General features: G+C 38.4%; 1 protein-coding gene across 1 annotated transcript in view; it reads right to left on the reverse strand.

Moving 5' to 3' along the window:
* The window catches only part of ahr1b (aryl hydrocarbon receptor 1b), a 37660-nt gene extending 18358 nt beyond the window's left edge, over positions 1-19302 (reverse strand). The window contains exons 1-2 of the mRNA XM_053328224.1: positions 19262-19302; positions 14291-14478 (exon numbers count right to left, since the gene is read on the reverse strand). Coding sequence (XP_053184199.1) covers positions 14291-14478; positions 19262-19302 — 229 coding nt within the window. The remainder of the gene's footprint in view (positions 1-14290; positions 14479-19261) is intronic.
* Between the last annotated feature and the right edge of the window lie 8191 nt (positions 19303-27493).

Consider the following 27493-nt stretch of genomic DNA (forward strand, 5'->3'; position numbering starts at 1 on the left):
GCCAACAAAAGGCAAGACAGTAGTGTTCTACAGTTGCTTTTAAGATTATACATAATGAAGTTAACACTATATACATATTAACAGAATGTCAACATTAGTGCAAACTGTGTGTTTCTTGGTAGTAACACAGTATGTACTATAGTATGAGATGGGACACAGAGTCCAGAGGAAACCCATGACGAGAAATAACTATGTCATAGAGAGTGGTATTAATAAGAAGTATGTTAATAGGTGCTTACATGTGATCACAAGATAATCTCATTAGCTTAATTTAATTAAATACTTTCGTTGTTTATGTGTGCAAACAACTAGGTGTTAAACAAAACAACACAAAATCATATTTTGAGATTATGACATTACATTGGTGTGTGTATGTGTATTTCTATAGGTTATACAGTAAATCAATCTCTGCTAGAAACTCCTCAATGTGTAACTGTTGTGTACAGCAGTCACATGGGTCTATTACTGGCTCATTATATCATTACAGTAACTTATATCTACTGTAAGTGGATTGCTGAAGACAGCTGTAAGCATATTGTTGACTGCCACAGCCTCATTGCACGGCATCATCTGTGTATGTGTGTGTGTGTATGTGTGTGTGTGTACTCTGGTTTTGGTAGTTTACACATCAGAGACCACAGGTACCATATGCAGCAGAGTCAGAAGCATAATCCAGTCAGTAAAAGTGGGCCAACACAAAGCCTCCTGAATGGCCAGAGGAGGACAAAGAGCAGATCTTGTTATCAAGCTTCAGTGGGCAGAAGTGTACATAATGAAAAATTTACATTCCCACTGCCATAACATACATGTGGCATAATAGCGCTCCAGCAGTCACACAGACGTGTTTCCAGTGAATTGGACAGCTTGACTTTCCCAAATTTGCTTATCTTAGCATAAAGGAATTCAGTTTTTGCTTCTTTTTCATTCAATTTGTTCTGCCCAAGATTTCTCTTTTTCTTTCTTTTTTTTCCTATCATCTACTCTACTGTCCTCCATAAAAACATTCCTCCTTCAGGCTCAATCCAAGGCTCATACAATACAAAGCAATAAAGAACATTGCAAAAAATCTCTATTTAGTAAAGTGACACATGAGAAGGACAATATTATGAGTTGATATCAGTGTATATGTTCATAGAGTCTGTAAAACCAATGTTAATTATGAATTATGAATATTGAAGCCTTATTTTTTTCTTAATTCAATTTGTTTTCATTTGTTTCTGGTTAAATTACATGTGATAAAGTAATTGTTACTGTCATTTATCGCTTTGTGCAAAATACTGGGCCTCACAGCATATCTTTGCTCCTACCTGCTTAAAACCAAATTTTGTGGATCTTAGCTAAAAAGAAATAGCTTTCATCTTAAAATCCAATACACATCAAGTTTTATTAAAATAATTATTTTTTTGCAGTATTGTCATCACTTAAATATGTTTTATTATTCTTTCAGGGCAATAGGAATAATCATTTTAATAGCATTATAAATGTACTCCAGAGCAATGTGAAGACTTTATGAACACAGCCAGTCCACCCAATGCTGCACACAGTGTGCTTCTTCCTCTCACAGGGCCCCATGTCGGCCCACAGTAACGTATCCGCTCCAGTATTTGATAAATCAAACCTGACAAATGAGCAGTGACCCTGAAAATCAGACAGTTTGTCATACTTCAGCTGCCTTTGGGAGTGTTTCCTATTGCATGGTGCTGTTTCTAGATGATAGTGATGCAACTGGAACAAAGAGGTTTATTATAATATTGATTTCCACTCATCTTAATCTATCTGAGGTGTAAATCTCTCGAGTCGAGGCTCAGGTGAACAAAATTTTACTGGGCAACTCTTAAGATTGTTTTATCTCCAAGAAAAGGAAATCAGTGTGTTTCTGAAGACAGTGTAACAAGATTAGAAAAGAGCGCCTGTAATTTGTGGCATTTACTTGCTGCTTACCACCTAATATGGCATTTATATTACAGTAATGAATTAAATGAATCAGTGTCCTCCATCCACACATTGTGTGTGGTGTTTTTGTAAGCTGCCCTTTTCAGTTATTTACTTATTTATTATAGTGGTGAGGAAACCTTCACGGAAGCAGTAACACGCTGAGGGGCAAATTCAGATTGTGGTTGCCGACAACACCATGAATTCCACATCATTCGCCCCGTCTAAACATCCGCTTTGAAAAAGATTTTGCACTAATGATATGACGCCGCAAACATGCCCGTACAGTTTTGCAGCTGAGAGCAATTTGCCTTTGTTATGTGTCTGATTGAGTGAGCAGAGTGGTTTTCAGTGTTTCAGGCTTTGCTCCACATTTCAGCACACAGATTAGTTCATAATGAAAACAAAGGGCAGAGGGCACAAAAGCCTTAGATTGCACATATTTAATTAAGAGATGTGTATTTTCATGTATTTTGCTTCTTTTACTTCTCTAGTAGTTCACATCTATAACACAATCTACTGTCAAATATCAGTTAGTAATGTGACTCAGGCAAATCTGAAACAGGTTACATAAATGTCCAAATCTTACAATGATGCTGTTCAGGTGTAACTGAATGTACCCGAATGTACACTGGATTTCGCAGAAACATCAGTACAGATGTTCTGTTTACTGTCCACAGCTGGCTGTATGTCACAGCTGGGTGCAGCATCACAGAGCACCTGGAACGGTAAGGTTGCCTACAAACTGAGAAAGAGGCTGTGTGCATTTATGCAAGAGGCACAGCAGCGGTCACTTCATTAACACCAGATCAGTCAGGACCTGACCGTAATTAATGTTCTGTGTTCACATGTCTGCACAGATCAGCTGTTACACACAGGTTCAGGTTTATGCAGTGAGATTGTTGGTAACAAAGCAGAACTTATGGATGAATCCTGAGCTCCATCAGAGCTGTCAGGACATTATTATTTAAAAGAAGCTAAAAGTCTGAGATAAGCTTATAACCCCCATATTTACTTGACTGAAAGAGAGAGAGAGAGAGAGACAGAGAGAGAGAGAGAGAGAGAGAGAGAGAGAGAGAGAGAGAGAGAGAGAGAGAGAGAGAGAGACAGAGAGAGAGAGAGAGAGATTTTTACTCTAACTGCATGTGACTATTAGCACTGGACTTTGTTAATTGGACTGTTTTTGCAATGAGGCTCATTTGCATAGAAAGGGGCCCAAATTGCACCAAATGTGCACATATGATCTCATTTACATATGCGCAAACAGAGGAGCACCGAGACGCTACTTTGGAATTACTCTTTTTTTTCTTAATTGTCTCAGCTGTTATGAATAAAATAGGTAGAAGCAGGTTTTGTAAGAGCAGTTTTCAAATATGTTTTACTTCTTCACTGATACATTAATATCTACACTTAAGCCAAACGCTGCCAGCCATACTTTAAACTTTATGTGTTCAACATTCCCTCTGACCATAATTTAGGCTGCATTTCTTTTTTCCCTTGGCATCATTTTTGGGAGACAGAATTGCAGAACCACATGGACCAAAGTCCAGTCGTCCACACATTCAGAAGAATCTTTGTGTCCTGGGGCCTGTGACCCAGAGGCCAGCTTGGCTCGGGTCCCGGCCTTCATCAGGCAGCCTCCGGCATAAAGCTTAGTGACACCGCTCCATGCAGAGCCAGACCTGGCTTCTGGTATGCCTGAGGGTTTATCTCACAGAGAGCTTTAGCTTTGCTGGAAGCTGAAACCCAAAAAAAACATTTCACATGCTGCAAATATTTATCAAATATTTAACTGCTTTCAATTTGCCCCATCATGCTATTTACACCAGGATTAGCGGGGATGTTCTATGCCTATGCTGTGCCTGTGCTGCTTTAATATCCTGCCCAATCCCGACATGTCATCCTGGCATCTCCCCAGGTCATCATTACTGGCTGCTATGTAGCTGCAAAAAACGCATGCGACTCAGCCAAAAGAGACTCAGCGTTCGCGTTTCCAACCAATCACAGGAGAAAGTTGAGATAAAAAGTTAAGAGCTGTTGTTAAAAAGGTCAGCTAAGTGACTCTTTCTCTTGTCACTCAGTCTATAGTTATTTTTGGACAGATGTGCACACGTTAGTAAGCTTCACCATAATGACTCATTGGGTTGTGATATATAACCTTAGATGTAGTAATGTTGGTTTTCACTCACTGAGCAGCACATATACAGAAGAAGTAAGAATGAACTTGTTTGGTTTCGCTACATATTGCACATCTCTGCTGTCAGGTCACATCAGATTCCAATAGCACAGGTCTGAATCATGAGCAGTGCTATGTTTGGACAGCATTAACCTAGCATATTAAGTCCGGTGAGGGTAGTGGTGGGGAGGGGGGACACGCCCCATCCACATGGCACCATACTGCTGATTCAGTAGAAGGAGGTGGAAATGCCAAGGTTAATTTTGAGGATGAGTGCCAGGACTGATGAGACTGCGGGCAGCATCACCAGTTAAATACCCTAAATGACAGTGATCTTATCGTCCACCTTATGACTTTCATGTTGACATCTATATGTAAGGTGGCATGGTGTGCAGTGGTTAGCATTGTTGCCTCACAGCAAGAGGGTCGAACCCATCGACTTGCTTGGACCCCTCTTTGTAGAAAGGTACTCCGGATTCCTTCCACAGAACAAGAAATGCAGGTTGGGTTAACTGGTGACTCGAAATCGTGTGAGTGTGAATGGTTGTTTAGCTATGCTATATGTTAGCTCTGTGATGGACTGGTAACCTCTCAATGGTGTACCTGGGTGTTCCTGGGTGTTCCTGGGTGTAGCTGGAACCTATCTCAGCTGAGATTGGCTCCAACTGCAGCCCTCCCACGACCCTCTAGAGCAGGAACGTCCAAACTATTCCAAGAAGGACTATGTGGCTGCAGGCTTTCATTCCAACCAAGCAGGCGCATACCTGGCTTGACTCATGTAATCAACGGATCCCAGTTTTTAGACAGTTGATTGGTCGAATTGTGTGCTCTCGAATGGTTGGAACAAAAAGCTGCAGGTACCCTGCCTTTTATGGAATAATTTGGACATTCCTGCTCTAGAGGATAAACGGTATAGTAAATGGATGAATTAGTCTTTGATGTATCTATCTATATTCATTCTCCTGTTTTTGGTTTTGTCTCTCAAACTACAACATGGCTCGAGCCAAGAATGTACCTGAAAGTAGCTGGATCAGGTGGTCTGTCAGGTAACATTCTTTCCTTTGTGAAACCAGGATAGAAGTAGCACGGCCATTGACAAGTTAGTCATTCCAGCTTCTATTTTCTTCAACAACCCTAACCCTAACCCTTAGCCTAAAACAACACAACTAAGTCAAGAACATGCTACCTGCTACTCTCTCATTGAACCATTCTGACGCAAGGAAAATGTTGTCTTACTTGCAAAGTCTTTTTAATATTGGAGGTAAAATGCACAATCTTCTTGGAATTCAACATCTAACCAACAAATAATCATAAAGAGACTCCACAATTATCATATTTCAGGGCAAAGTATTACACATTCACCCCTTAAGCGTCACTGCCAACAGGAAGTCTCACACACACTCCTTACAGTAGCTTGGTTGTTAATCTCCATAGTAACATTAGCAGCTAATCAGGAAGTGTGGCTTAGGATGTTGATACTAGAGCTGCAAAAGACGTCGTCAGGATCCATTAACAGTGACAGCTAGCTAAGGTGTCTGTGTGTGTGTATGTGTGTGACTCAATTAAAATAGTGCAACTAGAATTCAACTCGTTTGTGGGTTTATTTTACACTTTTGGACATTCATGACAACACGCATTAATCTGCACATAGACACAATCAGCATCTATACCGATATACTGTATATTTACTAAAGATTTGCATTTGTAAAAAACAGTTGCAGACAGCAGCCTTTTTACCTGTTGCACCTGTTGTCATTTACGCAGTTATTCTTAGTAGATCATCCACAAAACACACACTAACTAAACGTGCAATCTATTGTACTGCACACACAATTTAGTACTCTTTATTTGGGATCTTAGTAAATCAGGCTCTATGACTATATGATTATACACTTAAACATGGTCAGCACATCCTAATTACACATCCTTCCTATCCTCATCGTATTTGACTTAATTCTGTATCTGTTATGCTACTGACTTTTAGCCTGTGTGATTTCTTCTGTTTGGTGCTACGTTGACACATGAACACACTTCTGGATTGATAATGTTTCTATTTGGTTTTGTATTGATACAGTTTTCACATTAAAAACTAATATTAGAAAACCATGACACCATCTAAACACAACATTACATAATCAGACAGGATCTTAATCAGCATGTTAAAGTTCTACATGTGAGACAAAACCACAACTATAAAATTCAACCTATGAAGCTTCATTACACCTCTGCACAAACAGTGATCACATCCCGACATTGCCAGCCCGTCTGCTGGGCAGGACGGTGAGTCGGACAGTGAACGTGTGTGTCAGCATGTACAAATGCTCATACTCCCGGTACAATGCATGCATACAGTATGTGTGTGAGTGTGTGTTAATTATTCTAACAGAGTGTGAATGGCAGTGAGTAAATATAGAACGTTTCAACTCCTTCAACCCCCAAACACTGCAGTAAATGAACACGCGATGCACACATACCACCCCCACATCCACTAACATACACATGGATGCACGCAACACACATACACACACATACACATGCACAGGCTGAACATGAACACGCGGTCACTAATGCAGGGGGAAAGCACGCACCCTGTGCTGCTTTCGTGTCTCCCGAGGTTTCTCGATCACATGGTTGCATATTTGCTTATGGGAGGCGATCCAGAGAGGTGGGAGGAGAAAGAGGAGGAGAAGGTGAATAGTGATGGGATTTGGGCAGGGTATGGGTGGGTGAGGGTGGGAGGGGGGTGGGAGGGTCACTGCTGATTACCAGGTTTTCCCTTTGGTGGCCTGCATTCCTCGCAGTACCGTATCGTGATCAGCACAGCTGGGGGATGGGGTTAAGCCCTGTAGGGGAAGGACGGAGGGAAGGACGGGCAGAGGGTGGAGGGGAGGGAGGGAGGGACAGAGGGATGGAGGGAGGATGGGTCGGTCATCATAAAGGGATGACCCACTGCTGATCATGCAACCCATATCACTCTCCCTTTCATGTGCGTCCACATAGATGACCTACAGGAAGGAGGGGGAGGGGGGCCGCTATTTCATAAAAACAAATCATCGTCTTTATTCGGAGCAGTGACGGGTGTCATGACATGTCACAAGACCTTTACAACAACCACACAGCTTACATAACCAATCCCAGAGCAGCAGCAGCAGCAGCAGCGGTGGCAGCGGGTGGCAGGAGATTCTCCACAAAAGTTGCTGAACTACAACTCAGACAGACATTTCCAGCTGTGTGCAAATCCTGTGTGTGTGATCTAATGACATTAATTACATTAAAACGGAGTCATCTGGCCTCATTTTGTTTCAAACGCCAGGCATGTAGCAATATGTTGCTCTGAATTAATTTGGAGCGACTGGCATGAATTCAGCAGTGTTATCTGTGCTTGCCAACACGCTCCTTAGAAAACAGCTGAGTGATGTTTTGAAGTGAGAGAAGAAACGCAAGCTGCTAAATTCACCTAATTTCCATGATATTAGCCTACAGTCAATGTAACTGCATGAGCACAACAATACATCCTATTAGGAAGAGAATAGTCTTTTACATAATTCATTTTCTCGATCCATGGCTTGATCCAGAGGGAGTTGCATAATGTGTGAGCAGTGCAGATCCATGTTTGCCATCTCTCTATTAATGAGAGACATTTTACATTGGTGCTTTTATAACAGATGTATTGATCTACCTCATGGATACTTTTCTCATTTCTTCTTCTTTGCTAATTTCTTCTCTATTGTTGTGTCATTTTTTTTGTTCATTGTGAAGTTTAAAAGCCATGAAATGTTTTACTATCAACATGGTTCATTCTTTTTAATAATAATTGGATTATAAAATTACATTTGCATTTTTTATGATCTATGGGGAACATAGTCAGCAGTCCTGTTTGATTCTCATTTTCTAACTTTTACATAGTGGAAACATTTCCCAAGGTGTCCTCACCTACAAGAAGACACTGTTTAATGTAACCTGTGTGGAAGGGTGTTCTCTGTAAGTCTAAGGGCCTGATTTACTAAAGGTCTGTGTGTGTAAAAACATGTGCAAACTTAACATCACCCACAAAAAAAAGCTGATACTAACACAGCGCACTGAGATTTGCGTCTTTTAAATATGCAAGATAGTACGCTCTCTGCATTTAGTACCTTTGCCATAATGAATATGTAATATGGGGCGTTTTAACCCCAGTGTGCAAAATATAGGGAGGAGAAAATGCAAATATGTTATTTAGCACATGCATTGTAATATATCAAATCCAAAGGTAATTTTTGCGATGATAACTGCGTCTATAAATAATACCTTTGAAGGGCAGGTATTAACCGGCTGAGCACTGCACTAAGATGACTTCTGTTACTGTGGAGAATAAGCACAGGATGGAGTTTTTCCACCCGTGTTAATAGAGCGGAATATTTTTGGTTTTACTAACAGCATTGACTTCGTCACTAATAATCTCTCATATATGGGTTTTTTCTGGTAATATTTGTTTTTGTTATAACTCAATATATTTGTTAACCTCTTCCACTGGATCCTGATCACATTTCATTTTGTGCTTGCAGCTTTCTGCTCATCCAAACTCTCCATTAAGACACAAACCCTCATTTAAATACTGCTGTCTCCACCCTGTTGCACCTGTTTTCATATATGCAGTTATTCTTAGTAGATCACCTGCAAAACACACGCAAATGAAACGCACAATCTATTGCACTGTGCTCGCAATTTAGTACCCTTTATTTGGGATTTTAGTAAATCAGGTCAGGTGTAGAGTCTACAGCTATGCTATCTACCATGCTGATATTCAGCAGATTTAATGTTTGCCATGATAACTTTAGTGTGTTTGCATTCTAACATTTGTTAATTAGCACTAACTAACTAACTAACTAACTAACAAAGTACAGATGACGCTGATGGGAATTTTACAGTTTTCTAGGGTCTTTTAGTTGGAATTTTGACCTGATGATTGAAAAGATCACCAACGTTATTAAAAATCATCCTGAGGTTTTTTATGATATTCTATCCAATAGTTGTGGAGATATTTGAACCTTGATCAAAAGATTGGACGGACATGACAGTGATCTCCTTTGTTGTGGAGGAACTATTCATCCTAAGTCCTATATTTAAAATAGTTGTTTGTTTGTTTGTTTTTAAGTAGAAAAGCATTAGAGGCAAAGTGAACACAAAGCATTTCAGGCATTATGCAGTACAATGACCCCTGTCAGAGTAAGATTATTATATCATGGGATTATTTTTACTGAAGCATTTGAATGTTGAAACTAGGTGGAGACCATTTAAAAAACACGATGTAGCTACATTGAATCTGTAGAAAATGGAAATAGTCAATGCCTCCAATTCATACTTAAGTACAGTAAGTAGGTGTGTGTAAGTGTACATACTATAGTTACATTCCACCTTTGAACTCTGTTGTGATCCAGTGTTATTTCCAGAAGTCTCATTTTGGACAGTAGTGTTTAACACACAGTCAAATACCAACTGCAGTAAAGTGATTCCCACTACAGGGATTATTTCTCCTAATCTCCATCTATATTTACAATAGAGTGCATTCAAATAGCTACGCTTTGCTTTAGCAACAAACTGCTGCTCTGATAAAAAACAAAGAATTAATCACTATTTCATCTCTTGCCCACTACAAGTTAAAATGATGAATCTATGAACTGTAGCTACAGGGTTAGCTGGAGCACTCAGCACAGTAATAACCATCTGACATGCATCTGAAAGAGTAATGGTTATGCAACAGCCGCCTGCCTGTAACACTGCAGGAACCTTTCCAGAAAAACAAGAGAAGAACCACAGGGAATCAGGGGTCGATGGAAGGAGGCCGGGAAGAAGAAAAAAGGGCAATCAAGCCTTTTGGCTATGGACTATATGGCGACTCTTCCAAGAAACCCAGGAGAGCCCTTATTGGCTTAGTTGTGTCATCCACGATCTTGTCAGGTCTTTCTCCACCGTGAAGACACACAAGAGTGAAAAATAAACGCTTTTCAACAGTTTCCCCACAGGACCAATCATCACCATGGAGAATGATTCAATTACTGCCTACCCCCCTCACACGTTTTATGAAGATATATTGAATGCTGTGTGAGATTTATATAATTATGTCATAGTTTCTCATTTTTACTGTCACTTTCAGCTTGTGAGTGACCACATGAAAAAGATGTGACTGTTCACTGTAGTCACATGTGAGAGGCAGATGGGAAGTCTGAAATATAAGAAAGGATGAAATGAGAATGAAAGTTGAGATGAAATAAAAAATGCTGTTTTAAACCTTTTAGATCACATCTACGGTCATCAATCACTGAAGCATTTAGCAGAACAGAACCAAGATTTATTACACAACCACTTTTCAACATTCAAATCAAAATCCTCCCAATGATGTGTCCCGCCTGTCTATCCTGTTTCACTCGGAAATACGTCACGATATGAAGATGCTGTTTCATCAAGAGTTTAAAACACATGGTGAAGTGAACTATGTTCTACTGGAGCAGCTGTAGCAGGAAATGTCTTCTGGGACCCCCCCCCCAAAAAAAAAAAGACACCATTAAAAAACACTTTCGAACACAAAACTTTCGAAACTGTTCTTTTGTCCAATTTCCATACTACATATTACTGGTAAATATGTACTTTTCTAGTCTTTCACACTCCATGTCACATTCACCCATTCACACACACATTCATACACTGATGGAAGGGGCTAACACGCAGGGTGCCATCCCGCTCATCAGGAGGGAACTAACATTCACACACACATTCATACACATATTCACACTCCGTAGGAGCAATCGCAATCTTCCAATTAGTGGACAACCTGCTCTACCACCTGAGCCACAGCCGACCCATAATTACATACAATATACAACATACTTTGCTGATTTATACTAATATGAAGTGATACTATACTTGCGCCAGCATACGTCAATTAAACTTTATATTTCCAGCACCAATTGAACTCTTGACAAATAAGAGCAACATTGTTCCATAAATAATATAGTTTAGACTGTTTGCAGCATTCCTCCCAGGCATTCTGGAGAACATACTTAGAATTCAGGTTTATTTTCATTACTGATATGCATTCTGACAACTTTGAATAAACTTAATTTTGTGACAGAACCTTAACACTGACAAAATGCTAAAACACCCTCAAGTGATTACATTTGCTTATATTGTGCAAAATATGAACATATTCGGATGATTCAGACCTTAGCTGTTGCCAAATTTAGATATACTTGGATACTCTTTTTGCTTATGTAATTTTTAAACCTCCAGATACACAGAGAGAACACAGGCAAGGATGTGAATACTGATGCTGATGTTGCAGCTGCTTGTCTATGTAAACACATTGGTAAAAAGCAAGTATATTATGAACATTACCAGCAATGGAGTCATAAATGTAAGTGTTTTCTAAGTGTGGCATTAAAGGAAATAAAATGTTCATCCTCTACAGAACATGCAAATTCTATATCATTTCTATTTCTGTCAAGATACTTCATGGGATAAAAATATTGGTCAAAGTGAATTTGAGCCAACTAACGTATGACATCCTGACTGACTGGAAAACTTACCCCACACGTAGATAAAAATAGAGCGACAGACTAGTACTAAGAAGTGTATCATTGATTCTCCACACTAGATTATCTGTGACAACACTGACACTACCAGGAAATGCTCCATGTGGCTTCTCACTGCAAAACTCTAACAAACATTTCTGCAGAATATGTTGATATCACAAACTCGTTGACCCTTGTGCATGATTCATTAGCCAAACAAAAAAAAAGAAAAAAGTAAAAGGCATGAGCAGTCCATAATCTGTGCCCCTCAGCCCCTCCAGGGACACGAAATAACACACGCTGCAGCTTTCCTTGCCGGAACGAGGCAACATCATTTCCATATTTCACCCACATCTACTGCCACGGTGCTGCTGTCACACATGAAGCATGAGTGATCCAAAAGGCAGACAACAGCTGTGAAGATACGGCTGAGAACTGCCTTACACCCAGAGTGGGGTGATCCGGGGTGTTATCGGTTTTAAAGAGTTAACGCCCCCCTTTCTTCAGACTGGTCAAGAGGGGACAAGCCCATTGTAGCTCATCTTTGACAATAACAAAGATGGCAGCTGGGGTGGATAATACTGTCAACCAGATTAACCAGGCTCTGTGAGGCTTTGTTCAACTGCTACAACATATTCAATTACGCGCACAGGCATGTGGCCACAACAAACCGTATGATTTTTTTTAAAGAAAGAGCTGCTAAAAATCTACACCACACATAACATTTCAAATCAATTTTAATAGTTTATGATGGTGCGCTGCTCTTAGCGTTAACAGCTCTTCTAAATGTCCAAACAGAGAGAGTGTTGAAGCCATGGCAAGGTTCCCAGAGTGCACTGGAGCTAAGTCATCGCTCCGTAGACCACCCACTTTCGGATGCCTCTGACAAGCAGGATTTGTACTGTTTACATACAACAAATTATGGCTGACCACAGAAGCAGCCTGGAGCGACACGCCCTCGGGGTCCACAGAGCTTTCTCTCTTGGTGGTGCTGCTTCCTTAATGTAAGAGCTCTGAGCTCGTTAATTACTTAGAGACTGTCCAGGAAATAGGTTAATGCAGTTAGACAAGAGGACTTGTCTATAGAGCACTCTGACCAATTGGTACTGAAATCCAAGATCAAAAATGCAGGCTGACAGGTCAAGTAGACAGCCAATGCTTCCGTATGTTATGGAAGGGGAATAATACGCACGTCTTCTATTGATGGTCTGAAGAGTAATATAAAAGAAATGAATCAGAGGCTTCGGTGCGGACTTGATTTTTGTTTCCTCAGGGCATGAGAAGCTTCTGAATGTACACAACATATGAATCAAGCAGCCACTCAACACACATACACACACTAAAAATAGGAAGTGCATTTCTACATCCGCCGTAAGCACAGTCATATCACGGCTGCTGTATCCCGTCCGTCTCACCCCAAACAGCCATTTCAAAAAGGCGCTTGCTGCCTTAAACAAACATTGCTCTGCCTCCATTTCATAAATTCTTTAAACTCTGGGGTTTCTCTAAATTATTCATGCTTCAAGAGCATCTGACGGCCGCATTGCAGCATTCTCTTTAAAAGATCATTGCCTAAAATATCAATGTCTTCACTCCACATAATAGACAGTAGACCGAACACGTTCATCCACTGGCATGCGATGCTTCCCGATGCTTTGGTGTACAGTTTTAATGGACGCCAAGCAGAGATCCATCTCATAATCCTCCAATAACTGATGTGACATATACAGAGAGAGGGAGAGACACATACATGGACATGGCTCTCAATGAAATATTGAGGGATGAAATCATCTGAATAAAGGCGGTGGCTGGTTGCTCTTGGTGGCCTCCATGTCTCTGACTGCTGAGACGAACCGTGAGATGTCAGGAAAAGCATCCAGCGCAGATACACAGCGAGTAACTCAGCTGTTGTGACATTTCAATGATGTTTGGAGGGATAAAAGCATTTAGAAACTGCTGCTTCCTATTCTGCTCTGCCAAAGAGTGGCTCAAGAGCACAATCTGACATTTTGGTAGATCTTTCTTTGTCAGTTCACCCAGAGCAATGATCGACTAGTGCATTTAGTGGTAAGACTGGTCTCAGTCTAGCCTGGCTTAGCACAAAGAATGGAAGGAGGGGTAGTATATTTACACATTGTGTGGAAAGTTAACAATCAAACCATTCAAACGAGTTAGAATCAAACCTGGAAACCTCACAGCATTTTTAACTCTCTGGCGATAAAAAAAGATTTAATAAACAATAACTTGTTTTATTTGACGATATATTGTCTTAGAAATAATCGCCATAAACAATATTATTGTCATTTGAAGAACATTTTATACTACTGATATGATATTATAATAGCATAATAATGCAAGGGGGGTGGGATTGCAGAGTGGGCCTACGCTTCTATAAAAACACAGACTGCCATTATGGGCCAGGACAGAGTTATTTACCTTTAATTCCATATAAGCAGCATAGTGTGGGCGGAGTGTGGCAATATTGAGGTCAAAAATATTATTAAGGTCATGTCCATGTATCATATGATAAGTCCATATAAAGACATGATGATGTGGATAGCGTAAATATTGTGACAGGCCTAATGGAAACTGCCACCTTATTCTTACATATAGAGACTTTAATTAGTAAATTTACCATTGAAGAAGTTCTTGGCTCGCAGGTAGCTGACACTCAGGCGCAGTATGGAGAGCTTGTCCAGAGTGGCGGTGACCTCTTCAGGAAAAGGCAGGAGGCTTGCTAACCTCTCCAACTCTCCGTTCAGCCTGTCTCGATGCCTTTTGGACGGGTTGGACTTTGCCCCTTCAGTCGGCGGTTGCTTCACCCTGACGGAAATTGGAAATGGAAAAGCAGGTCACTTCCAGTCAGCAGACACTCAAAGCTATCAGTGATCCAAAGTATGATTATACCTTGGGTTTTTATGTTCATTCTGTTTTATCATTAGTAGGATGGGTTTCTAGGACTATAGCTAGTACATTTTTGAACCTGCTATACTTTATACGTTGGGATTATCACAAATTCTAGGGGCATTTTACACATTTTAGACTGATTTAACAAAATAAGAGAGGGTATTTATAATCCTTTTTTTAACATACTTTTGAGTATGTAGTATATCATAATACTATAGTGGTACTTTGCAAAGTACCACTATAATTTGTAGTATGTATTGCATGTACTTTTTATTTGGGGGATGGTTGGTATTGCTTTTCAACAGCCACCCCACATCAGCTTGAGGCATGCTGACCTTAACATTTGTAGGCCAATCTCTTGAATGTAGGGCACTTTTTAACACAGTGTGAACCCTACAGACCCAGTGATGACCCAGGCATTACCAAACATACTCAATACATTTATAACTGTTTATAAAATGATGCACATGGAGTTTGATTTTGATTAATTCACTCATAATAAGCTGTCACATAGCTTCAGGGCTGCAATAGGGCAGATCCTGTCATTTTAAGCTGTGTTGGAAATAGTTTATTTTATTTAATCAGTGAAGAAAGTCAATAGGAAATTTAAATGTTTTCCATAAGATCATTTTTTGTCTAGGCTGCTCAAGGGGCTCCAAAATACATAACGTTTTTTTATCAGCTGATATTTAGCTTTCACAAATGAATCAGCATCACTAATTCATCAGTATTTGCCCAGCATTGCATGTTTGCCCTGATTCTTGCAGGTGTTTGTTAATATTTGAGATGATGTATTAAGTTCATGTTTCAGGACATAAAAAGAGCCTTCTCATACAGGACACAATCATGCTTAATACAACATTACTATATATATTAACCTGAATAGTTCACTAATGAATAAATACAAAATATTTTGGATCACTTTGTGAAATCACTCAAGTTATGTCTGGCTGAGGGGAAATACATAGCTAAGTATATCTTCTATGGTTTTAACCCCTTACATACTGTTCAGGGTCAAATTTGACCCATTTTTACATTTGAGAGCAGTAAAAACACTAATAATCCATTTCTTTTAACTGGACTTTTCCTAATTTAACCCTGAATATACCCAAAAAAATTAATATTTTTATTTTTGTGCAGCTAATACTCATTTGTGTACATGCAAATGTTCAAATTTGACCTGTTCTTTTTTTTTGTTTTTTTTTAAATCATTGTATTCTATCAAATGTTCTCCTGGACCATAATAGAGTGGTAAATATATTTGTTCCATAGGTAAACACTCTGCTCTCTGACAGCTTCATTAAGGGTTATTCAAACATTTATTAATAGCTGATGAGGAATTCATGAATGTGAATTGGTCTAGAGACTAATTATGAGTCAGGATATCAACACTATGTGAGGGTTAAAGGCTTTGATATAAATCACAACATCTCATTACAAAAATCATATCTTCCAAACAGTATTGATGAAATAAGCTTGCTTTAACATTTTATACCAATAAATAAAAGAACAATGACTAGCCTGAGCCTCAGTTTGAGCTAAACTCAGGTACGCCTGGAACATGTTGAAACATTACATGTCTACCATCTTCAGTTTTGCCCTATGTACACAATATGGTTTTCCCTGATGGTGCACATGAAGCTTCAGGTGTCTCAAAATCCAACAAAAACATTCAAGACAAATTAGTTATGGTGTCATTATAAAATACAGCAGCCCATTAATGCTGCAAACCCTGAACTTTTACTCTGCTCAGCTGAGACTGTCAATGGACTTTCTCTAGTATCTGCGTGATACACTAAATATTCTCTTTAACAAAACAATGACTGATGAGATGCATGTGTTATTTGAACCACGTACAAAGACTATAAATAGAAAGCTGGAAAGAAAACAGTTGACATATTTGTGGGTGTGATGTACGTCATGGAAAAAAATGTGTTTCAGCTTAAAAATGGACCACAGACTTTTATTTCCTGCCTGAATTAAAAAGCCTTTGGCATCATGCATTAAGAGATGCTGAAAGAGAATCCACAGCTGTTAGTTGTAACATCTACAAACAAAAATATGCAAACACAGGAAAGAGCAGATTCGTGAGTCAATTTAACAATGGCTGCTGGGCAAGTACAGTGTCTTGAGTGTGTTGAAGCACTAAAGCTTTTCCAAATGATCTCAATAAAGCATTCAGAGTGTGAAATCTGCTCTGTCATGTCATGTTAAAGGGCATGAGGAAGATACAATTGTAGAGATTGAGGCATTTTTTTTATAATTACTCCCAAAAGGGTCACATGGTTATTAACTAGTTAGGGGGGAAAGGGGAAAAAATAGATTTAAACCCACTTTCCCACCCCTGTTTTAACATTTAATTATGAAATACTGGATAAAAAGGTATTTAAATGACTCTTTTATTATCAATTATACTCATGTACAACCTGTGATGGAAGACATTACTTTACACTCTATACACTCATGTGTTGTGTTATGCAACTCTCATTTTCATTACAGCCAGATGTTGCCACAGTGTGATTGTGCTTCACTTATTTCTGTTATTGTTTCTTTAACTTCATATATTAAAGGTCATATCACTATTCTGACCATATTAAAAACACATAAGCTTACATAATTAAAAGTTGAATACATGGATGAAAAAGAAGCATTTTTTGTGTTTTCCTTATTGTAAATATTGGCATGTTTTAGTTGAGGAAAGACACATAACTAAACATTAACAGCTAAGATTTAATAGTGTAGTATTAGTCCCTGCTGGCTGTTCATTAGTGTGGGACTGACAACAGCATTTTGAGGCCCACCTTTTCATTCACATTAGGATCACAGATTGTGCTTTTATTAATGTTCAGTACCTAGCTGTGCATCCCAAGTTAAACCTGCAGGGTGAAACATATGGTTTCATGCAAATCGAGAACATCAGCAATATTATAGCAATATGAGTGGACAGAATACAGTTCAGCTACAAAAACTATACACACACACACACACTGATGCTGTCACATTTGATCACTGAACATGAATGTGGATGGATGGAGATGTGCTTATAATGCACATCAGTGATGGGAGCAGTACTGTGCTTGACCTGCAGTGCTGCTCTTTCTATCAGTGTGTTTGTTTGTGTGTGTGCAGCTGTAACTATTGTCAGTATCACTCATCTTAATATTTTATTTCTTGATTAAGCACTCTGATATTAAGATGCCTTGAAATGATAATGCTTATTGCAAGTGACCAGAGCACAGTCACAGTGCTTGTTTATCTCTAATCCAAAGTTCTTGATTAATCGGATATCAAAATTGCCACTTATTAATCAATTATATATATCTGTGTGTGTGTGTGTGTGTGTGTGTGTGTAACAAAGTATCTGAGCTACACTTTTAGACTCAGCACCAGCAGGATAACAAACTCATGTCTCATGAGTTCAACATTTACAAACACTCAATCTACTTTTAAGAAATGATTGTGCTGCAGATCAGTTTTTTAAAAAATAAAATAAAATCCTCCCACATTAAATCATATTCACATGCTGCATGTTTCACTCCTTTAAAACAAATGACTGCACAAGTAAAACTCAACGTGACGTCACGTATTGACACATATCTTGGGAGTATAGCAGTCATTTTATACAACAGGCCAATGTGATGATGTTCTCATAGCAGCAGCAGAGAGCGGTCTGTGCACAGTTGGGAGCTTTTCTAAAGTCAGTCACATCTGATCTCATCAAAGAACAAAGAAGATAAAAGAAGTGAGGATTTTACTTGGATGGATTTTTGACATTAAAAAAAAGAACATTGGCAGGGAAATGGCGTCAGGTTGGAGCTGCCATGACTATGATGTCACACCAAAATATATACTGTGTGATGTTCAGATTTTTATTGAAATATATATATAATTCCTCATCTTTAATTTGGGTAAACACTTCATCACTGTTGAGTTTTAAATCAAATGTTGAAGCTGGAAATGAGACGTTTGTAAAGTCGCGTTAAAGCCTGAGAACGGACCAGGATCAGTTAGTAATACACAGTATCTACACAATACTGTAGATTTTTATTATAATTAAAACAAATTACCTTTATGACTGAAGAGCTATTGATTCATAAGTTAACCTATAAACAAGCTAACGTTAATAAAAACAGTGCTTCTGATTCTCTCAAGGGCGTTTTGACAGAAAAATGGCGCAACACCCTGCAGGAGGCTGCTCCACCATCTCTTTTAGGAAGGATGCTACATTTTAAAAAGTAGAATCGTGCGTTACTCTACTTTATTTGTTTAATATTATTTTAAAAAATAGCTCTCATGATTTTTTTTTTTTTAAATGGGAGGAGTTTTGAAGGTTAAAATGGGGCCGCCGCTGCTGCAGGCCTGTAATAATCCGCAGGCATTAAAGCTACACAGCATTTTAAAAGGCACACATTTACGCCCACAGGCCTACCTACACTACTATAACACCTCACCAGCCTGCCTAGAAATACATACACATTTATAGCGACTCATATGTGCATGAAATTATTTAAAGTTGCACAAGAAAACGAAAGATTTAGAATTAAAATGTATTTGTTGCGTTCAGGCTCACTGCAGCCGTGGTGCATTTGGAAACTAACGTGCAGGCGCCTCAGATCGATTTTACACTTTAATGCAACACTGTTTCCAGTCAGATGAGTGAAGATGGAGATAAAAAATGATAAGTGAAATAAAAACTTACGCTCTCTGGACAGGTTTTCTCCTCTTGCGTCCTGCGTACATGACGGCTCCTCTTCTCTATAGAATCCCTCAGAAAACACACTGTGCCTCTTTCTCCGCTACATGTAACCCGCCGACAAATATTCAGCTTTAATCCTCCAAATCAAGACTGTACACACATGTTTAAAATATATATATGAAAAGTAAATACAAATTTAAAATAATAATAATCACGAGTTGATGCCAAACGGAGTAAGTTAGGTAGAACAGAAGCCTCTTTTTTATGGGCCGATCCACTTAGGAATTAAATCCAAAAATCTGCAAACTAGAAGAAGAAAAGAAAAAAAAAAGAAAGAAAAGAAAAAATCCGATCAGCTGAAAAAGGAGGACAAGTTGAAATAATCAGCCCACAGTTGTTGTCCCATCAGCCTCAGAGAGAGATGAACTTGTTCCAACTAAAAAGGCGATGTCGAGTTTTCATCCTCCTGGAGAAAAAAGGATGAGATGATCAGAGAAGATGCGCAGTGTGCACACAAACCCTCCTCATCCTCCTTTCACTTCATTAACACAGTCAAACTAGTTGAAGTAAACACAGTAAGAGCTTCAAGTCTTCACATTTCATAATCTACATCAGTGCTGCTCTCCAATTAGCGCCCCGGACTTGAGCTGCAAAGTGGGGGGATGTAGCGGGTGCGCGCATTCCACTGGCGGGCACGCCCGACACAGATTTCTAACGGGTGCGCGCTCAAGTGGCTTCCACAGCTAAAGAAAAAAAAAAGAAAAAAAAAACAGTGGGCACGCGGGGTGAATGCGCGGGCACGAGGGAGTATCTCCTGGAAACACAGGCCGAGCGCGTCCACGTAGGCGAGTTCCCGAGCGAGGCCCGTCGACCAATCAGCGCGCGGATGAGAGATGGAGGTTTATGTTGAGCCTGCAGTGGCCTGTGCTGAATGTGGGTCAGGGGTTATACTCTTAAATAATGTAACTGAATTCATTTCAACATTTAAAATGACTGTGAGGATCCTCACCTGCACTGATGGAGCAGCTGGAGGTTTGATCTCAGCGGGAAATAAAAAAGAACCTGCAGCCACAAATGAGAAATAGGTTTTTATAAGCAGCAGAATTATTATTTTTTATTTAGGTGGTTAATGTTTCCCAGTTCTGATTATAATAATAATTTAAAAAAATAAGCAGACTTGATCAAATGAGAAAAAGCAACAAAAACTAAAGAAACAAAGCAATTATTTTTAAAGGAACATTCCAACATTTTAGTAAATACTCTTCAATTTCATTTAGCAAATATAGCCAATACATTTGAATGTACTTTGATTACTACTGTATCTGATTTTAACAATACGTGTTTTATATTATGTTATCATCTTTCTCATGAAGCTGCACAAAACCATGAGGACAAATATATATTTTATCTTCATAATATTTCTTTTGTTTTTTCCCTTGGGGAATCTAGTCACATAATGTTACTTTTTTTTTCACCCTTTTTAAATTATTATTATTTATTATTATTTGTACTTATTATTTGTTGTTCTTCTTTATTCTTTCTATTGATGCTCTTTATGTTTTTTGCTCTCCACTGTGGGACTAATAAAGGAATATCTTAGTCGTCATGTTATTTAAATGAATAACAGTTATCAAATTCCATGAAAAAGGTTCAGGCCGGAAATGAAAACTTAAAGTTGCAGTGGACTTAATTAATTAATTAATTAATTAATTAATTAATTTGCTGTTTATAATATCCTGTTTAAACATTCATTTAATTTACTTGCATTACTCCAAACACATTGAGCTCAGTGTAGGTACAGTGACACGCACCTTCAAGAAAGTGTATACATATCCTCACAAAACAATGTCAAGAAAAAAAAAATAACAACATGATGTCAAAACGTGGTTATTGTTAATAATCTTAATATATAGGTTTTTTGGGAGCATTGATTCAGTCTTTTCTCTCTGTAACACACCTGCAGGGCTGCAGTTACTATAGAGGTATAGACTTTTAGTATCATGGGAGGAGTGATATGTTATACACTGATTAAAAATATCAAATCATATGATTAAAAACATAATTCAAAAGCAATTTAAACTTGAACACTTGACTTTTGGGCAAACGAAACCTCAGCACCTAAAGGACTATAACACTGACTATCTGGGACAGTACGATAATTTGGAGAATACAAATATTGATATTTTTAACCTCTTTTTTCATTTAACAAAATATGTCAAACTGCTCAATGCACCAGTGTTTAAAAAGACCTTTGCTGTTGAAAGTTAGAAACATTTATTTTTAATTTAAATGAAGACATATTTGATCAAAGAATGAGTAATTAAACTAAGAATGTGATCAAACATTCAGTAACACCTTCTGATACTGAATCAGTTCTTTATGTTGGTTGATGTTTGTACAGCAGGGGCTATAAAAGCTTGTCGGGGGTGAGTATAATGAACATGTTCTTCATCATGTCAGGTTGTGTAAGGAAACAGCATTGCAGTACTGTAACACTGTTGTGTTTTAACACAGCAGACAACAGCAGATATATGCTCAGCTATGGAAATGCATACATTGGGTCAGACCCCCGTAGGGTGATGAATACCCCACCCACAACTACGTAGGAAGGAAACTAGGCCAACATGGTGATGGCTTGTATTGTAGTTCATTGGGTTTATTTACGGTTCCATTTGTAAAGCAAACATTTCCTCTCTGTCAGCTGTTGATTCAAAAAGACATATTGACCCAGAAGTGTTGGGACAAAGGACAGTGATCTGTTCCTCTGTCAAAGAACATTCACAGCTAACTGTTTACTATGAAATGTGATGTGGATATTCATTATTATTATTATTATTATCATATTATTACCAATGCATGAGCACTTACATTTTGAATTGATATTATATTTATGATTACATTAACATTCTTAATGAAATAATCTTACATTGGGTTATATGTTGTTTTTAACATCAATGCAAATAGAAACCAACTACAATCCTTCGTGGTACAAATAATGTGTTTGCATTATGACTGATTAGATGTAATATGTTATAATGCATAAAATTATGATTCAATAATGACATTAGTGCAAAAAGGACAACACTGACAGCACCTCATGTCTTTAATGGAGCTCTTTTAAACATCCCAGTGTTGAGTTTTTCAAAATAAATCACAGTATGATTTTTAGTACTGTGCAACCAATGAGAAGTGTTGTGTCCTCTTTCAACTTTATAATACTAACAGATGACAAGTTAAAGAAAAACTGGCACAAGCCTGAATGCTTGACCCCTGCAGTGAGGGGACCTGGTGGCTCTGTTATGCTGTGGGGGACATATTGCTGGCATGGTTTGAGTCCACTTCAACCATCATTACCATCATTAAATAGATGTGCATAAAAGCATTTGTCTAAATCAATTGTAAGTACATTAATTAAAGTAGTAGTCTACTTAACTAGTGAATGAGATTCAATGCATTACTGTAGTGGGATTTACAGTAAATGACTATCTTGTAATAAACATTAGGCTACAATGAAATATTTCCCAAAGTACCTTGGTAATCTACAGTAAGACACTGTAGACAGCCTTCACTATAAGATCTCTATATAATATCTTTCATTTTGACTTTGAGTCATTTTGCACATTTGTTAAAGTGTATATTTTTGTTGTCTGTCTGTAGAGTACGCAGCTCTGCAGAATCCTGTAGTCCCTTCATGCCTCCAGGAGCGGGGGGGTTGGAGACGAGAAAGGTTTTGTGTTTTTCAGACACTGGGTGTCCCATGGGACAGAGCACCACTGCAGACATAAATAATATAGAATAGGACAATGTGTCATTTTACCAACAAAGATAACACTTTCACTTTGTGTTACTGTTAAGATGAAATACAAGAAAGATACTTTTAGACTACAGATTTAAGTTCATAGCAAAGAGACAGCACACGTCATACATGACTTCTGCTTTCTAAGCACACAATTATATTTGTATAGCCCAATACCACAAACCACATATTTGCCTCAGGAGGCTTTACAATCTGACGAGAGGGATGAACATATCATAAAAGCTCTCAAAATATTATGAATATTAGAATAAAGACCCAATCAGCTGATGAAATAAGGTTTGGTCAGGACAGCTACTCACATATATTGCCCATTTATTTCAGGCTGGACTGCAAACCACTGCTTTCCCTTTAAACATGAATATCTATAACTGACTGGCTGTGTGACTGAACCTTTTACATACTGTAGTCTGTACAAGACTGGAGAGCCCCTCAATTCCATCTGTGTACATTTCACACAAAATGGTGAGATGTAACACTCCCACCATGAAGGCTGTATAAAAGAGGCTACTGACTGACTGAGTGATGAAAATACACCATCGGTCAGCTTGGAACAGTCAAGTATCCCAGAATGCACTTTGCACCAACCAGCAGTGGTTAAGCCATACTTAAATGGTAAATGGACTGTACTTATATAGCGCCTTTCTAGTCTGTGCGACCACTCAAAGCGCTTTACATGACAAGTCATTCACCCTTTCACACACATTCATACACTGATGGCAGGGGCTACCACGCAGGGTGCCAACCTGCTCATCAGAGGGAATCTAACCATTCATACACATTCATACACCGTTGGCACAGCAACGGGAGCAATTAGGGGTTAAGTGTCTTGCCCAAGGACACATCGACATGTGGACTGGAGGAGCCGGGAATCGAACCACCAATCTTCCAATTGAAGGACGACCGCTCTACCTCCTGAGCCACAGCCGCCCGAAAAGCTGTTGAAATTCTTGCTGTAGGACTGTTAAGTTATCAATTTGATTAAGTCCTGATTTTTTTTCAGGGTGAGAAAGTAAAAGTTTAAAGCATCGAACAACCTTCCACACACAGTCCAGCCACACACTTGGTTTTGACACACTTGGTTTTGACACGCCTTGTTTAAGATGAGATTGACAAAGTATAAAAATGTGTGTAAAATTGTTCTGACAGCAGGAAAAGCAGTGGAAAGGAATCAAGTTGATGCCTTTAAGTACTAATTAGTTCATGTGTATTTTGGATAGAGCTGAGGAGCTAATATCTAACAGATTTCAAATATAACGCCTGCTATTTGAGTTCTTAGAGCTGGAAAGTCAGAAGTAAAACCAAATGAAAGAAAACAGACACTTTAAATCTGTCAATCTTGAATCATATGTTGGTTTTGTGAAGAAACACAGTCCACAGTACTAACTGAACAGAACAGGTAATCAAAGAAACTAGAAAATCCAATCATACATTCATGTGTGTATAATATCATATTTGCACGCAGGCTGCTTGTCTGCAAACACTTTAATGTGACTTTGCACACTGAAGTGCTTGCAGACTACTGAAAAATGCATGAGGTTTGCGGTTTTGTAAGTGATCATTTATATTGTGGCTTAGCGCCCAATTCTTTTTAGGACAAGAAAGGCTTGTCATTTTACACTTCAGGATAATACAAATGAAGAACTTTAGCAAGTTGGCTTATGGAAGCCTCACCATGTTGACCATCATACAAAAGTACAATTACAGACTGATTACAGACTGAGTACACAGGCCACAAAAACACAAGCACTTGACACTAAGGGAAATCAGAGTTGAATGATTGGTGCTTTGTGGCAATATATTGTCCTCTTTGAAATGTCTTTTTAAGTTCTCCAAGTGAATGAAGGATCATGAATTATGAGACAAAAACTAAGTTAACTAACTATAGAAAGAAAATAAAATAAAAGAGATGTACAGTTTGTCCAGTATAACTTATTATTAGTATTACAAACCTTGCACACTGTTATTGGTTGGGGGCTACACACCCACTACCCAATGCTGAAAGTTACTCACCTTAAATCTGAGTTTGACATCACAACTATTGTTTGGGGTCAATATGAAACTTAGAAAAATGTGATGTGAAGATTTGAATCCTCCAGTCCAGAGACATCTTGCATCCAGCACTTTTAGAAATTAATAATATTTAGATATTCATAGATTCTGGATTTTTCAAAATAAGAGATAAGATAATTGAACAGTGCGGAATGGACAAGGACAAACTGGACGAGACTAATCAACAAGGACTGAGCTGAAAACTGGACTTAAACACACCACATGTGTGACACGAGACACAGGTGAAACATATGAGGTTAAACAAAGGCAGGAGAACACAGAAAGTCAAGGTAACAGTATAAGAAGAGCACATTTCAAAATAAAACAGGAACTAAAATTCCAAACTCAAACAAAAACAGTCCTGGCAGGATATGAAAGGAACTTTAACGTGAGGTCCCAAATTTTGCCAGAGGCTTAAACATCTCATGATGTACCTTAGCAGATGGTGTTTGCTCAGTTGCCATGGAGATAAGTCAGAAATAATTCGAAAAACATTATTAATTTTATTGATTATGACCTTTTGCAGGACACATAAAAATATTTTATTCATCTTTAAACTCTTTAGAAAAATAGATTTCTCCCCAGAATTTTGTTTAATGATGGTTATTGAATGATGTCAATACTGTTAAGTCAAACAACAGAAGTGTGTCATGTAGTAAAGCTGCCAAAATGACTTTAATTACCAGAGGGACTGCTGCTTTAACAGTGCTGCTCACTTGCACTGTTCACATAAGACACAGTGGAGGGTGAGAGCAGGGAGAGTGAGCCCTCTGCTGGATATAAACCATCATTACTTGGCTGTGTGTCCAGCTTCCCTCCTCTCCTCTTTCACACGCTCGGTGCTGAGTGTGCATCATGTCTCCACCTCCTCCACTTCCCTCATTTGTATCGCTTCCTCACATTGCAGCTCCTCCCTACAGAGAGAAAAGGAGGTGATGTCAGGACAAATAAGAAATCCTCACATAGTCAGGGTCATCTTCAACACACTTTCTCAAGAGTGCACACTTAGATTAATGATTCAGTCACACGATAAAACAGGAATATTGCCCAAACCTGTCCTCAGTGATGGATCATCTTGTAATTTTCTCATCTGGTCTGATGGTGAAAAATGGTGATGGCGTCAAATTGTTTCTTCATGTGACCAACACTGAAACCACAGTATGGCAGTAATCCATTAGTTTAAATATTGGAGCCCAGTCCTTTTGGCAATCTCATTAGATCAGCTGCAGCAACCACATCACTCAACAGATTTCCATTGAAGGGTTGTTGCTATTTGATAAAAGCCAAGTCTCCTCCCTCCTTTCTCCTCTGAGACACATTTAAAGGATTGGAACATCCTCAGTTGATTTTGGGGGTCATGGGTTTGAGGACACAAAAGATGATCAACAAAATTGAAAGCACCCTTTCTTTGCTTTCCTATCTCTCCCTCAGCATCTCTATGAGCCCACAGACTTCGGATGGAAACCATAGCCATCAGCACATGTAGATCACAGTGATATCAGTTAACATGCACTGTCCAAGCTGTTTTAGTCTCTCTCAGTCATTCTCTACAAATGTTCTTGCTTATAGCCATAGGTCAAGACAAACAGGATGCATGTTGGGAGTCATTAGCAGCCAAACAATGACATTTAAGTTTTAACAGGAGGCTAGACTGCTCTGTAAGTAAACAGTTTGATAACACAATAATTAGGGTATGAATCATATACTTAAATAATGATAGATCAGGTGATGGATGCCAACTCATATATTAATTGATAGAATGTAAAAACAGTTAGTGTGGGTGTAAAATCACAGCCTCATCATGTACTAATACACCCAGCTAGTGTTACTACCCTGTAAATGTGATATAATGAAAACTAGGTAATGCAGCAGCATGTAGCAATATCCAAACACTTATTAAATGATATATAATACACTGTAATGTTAAGTAGATATAAGGACATTTAAAGTGTGAATTAATTTGCCATATTCATCAGCCATTATAAATACTCATATAAAGACATATTTAGTCTTTTTAAAACTGTATTCATATATTGTAATTTATTATGTTTATACACCAGCCTCTACTTATGGGTATCTATAGGAGTTAGATGTTTACAAATATATTCATAAATACTCATATCTGCTTTCACTACATCTATTTGAACTGTTAACTGTTAACAACTAATGCTTATAAATGGTAAATAGTGGGTTTAATAATATAACTTTAATATAACCTCTGTGTTCTGGGAGAAGAGATTCTGATCTGCTTCACAGACTTGTTTCTGAAATGCTCGATATAACTACCAGCTAATAACGTATAATATATATATATATATGATATAATGTAACTGTCAATTAATATTATTGTTAATAATAATGATCTATTA

The sequence above is a fragment of the Scomber japonicus genome, chromosome 11 (genome assembly GCF_027409825.1).
Source record: "Scomber japonicus isolate fScoJap1 chromosome 11, fScoJap1.pri, whole genome shotgun sequence".
Lineage (NCBI taxonomy): Eukaryota > Metazoa > Chordata > Actinopteri > Scombriformes > Scombridae > Scomber > Scomber japonicus.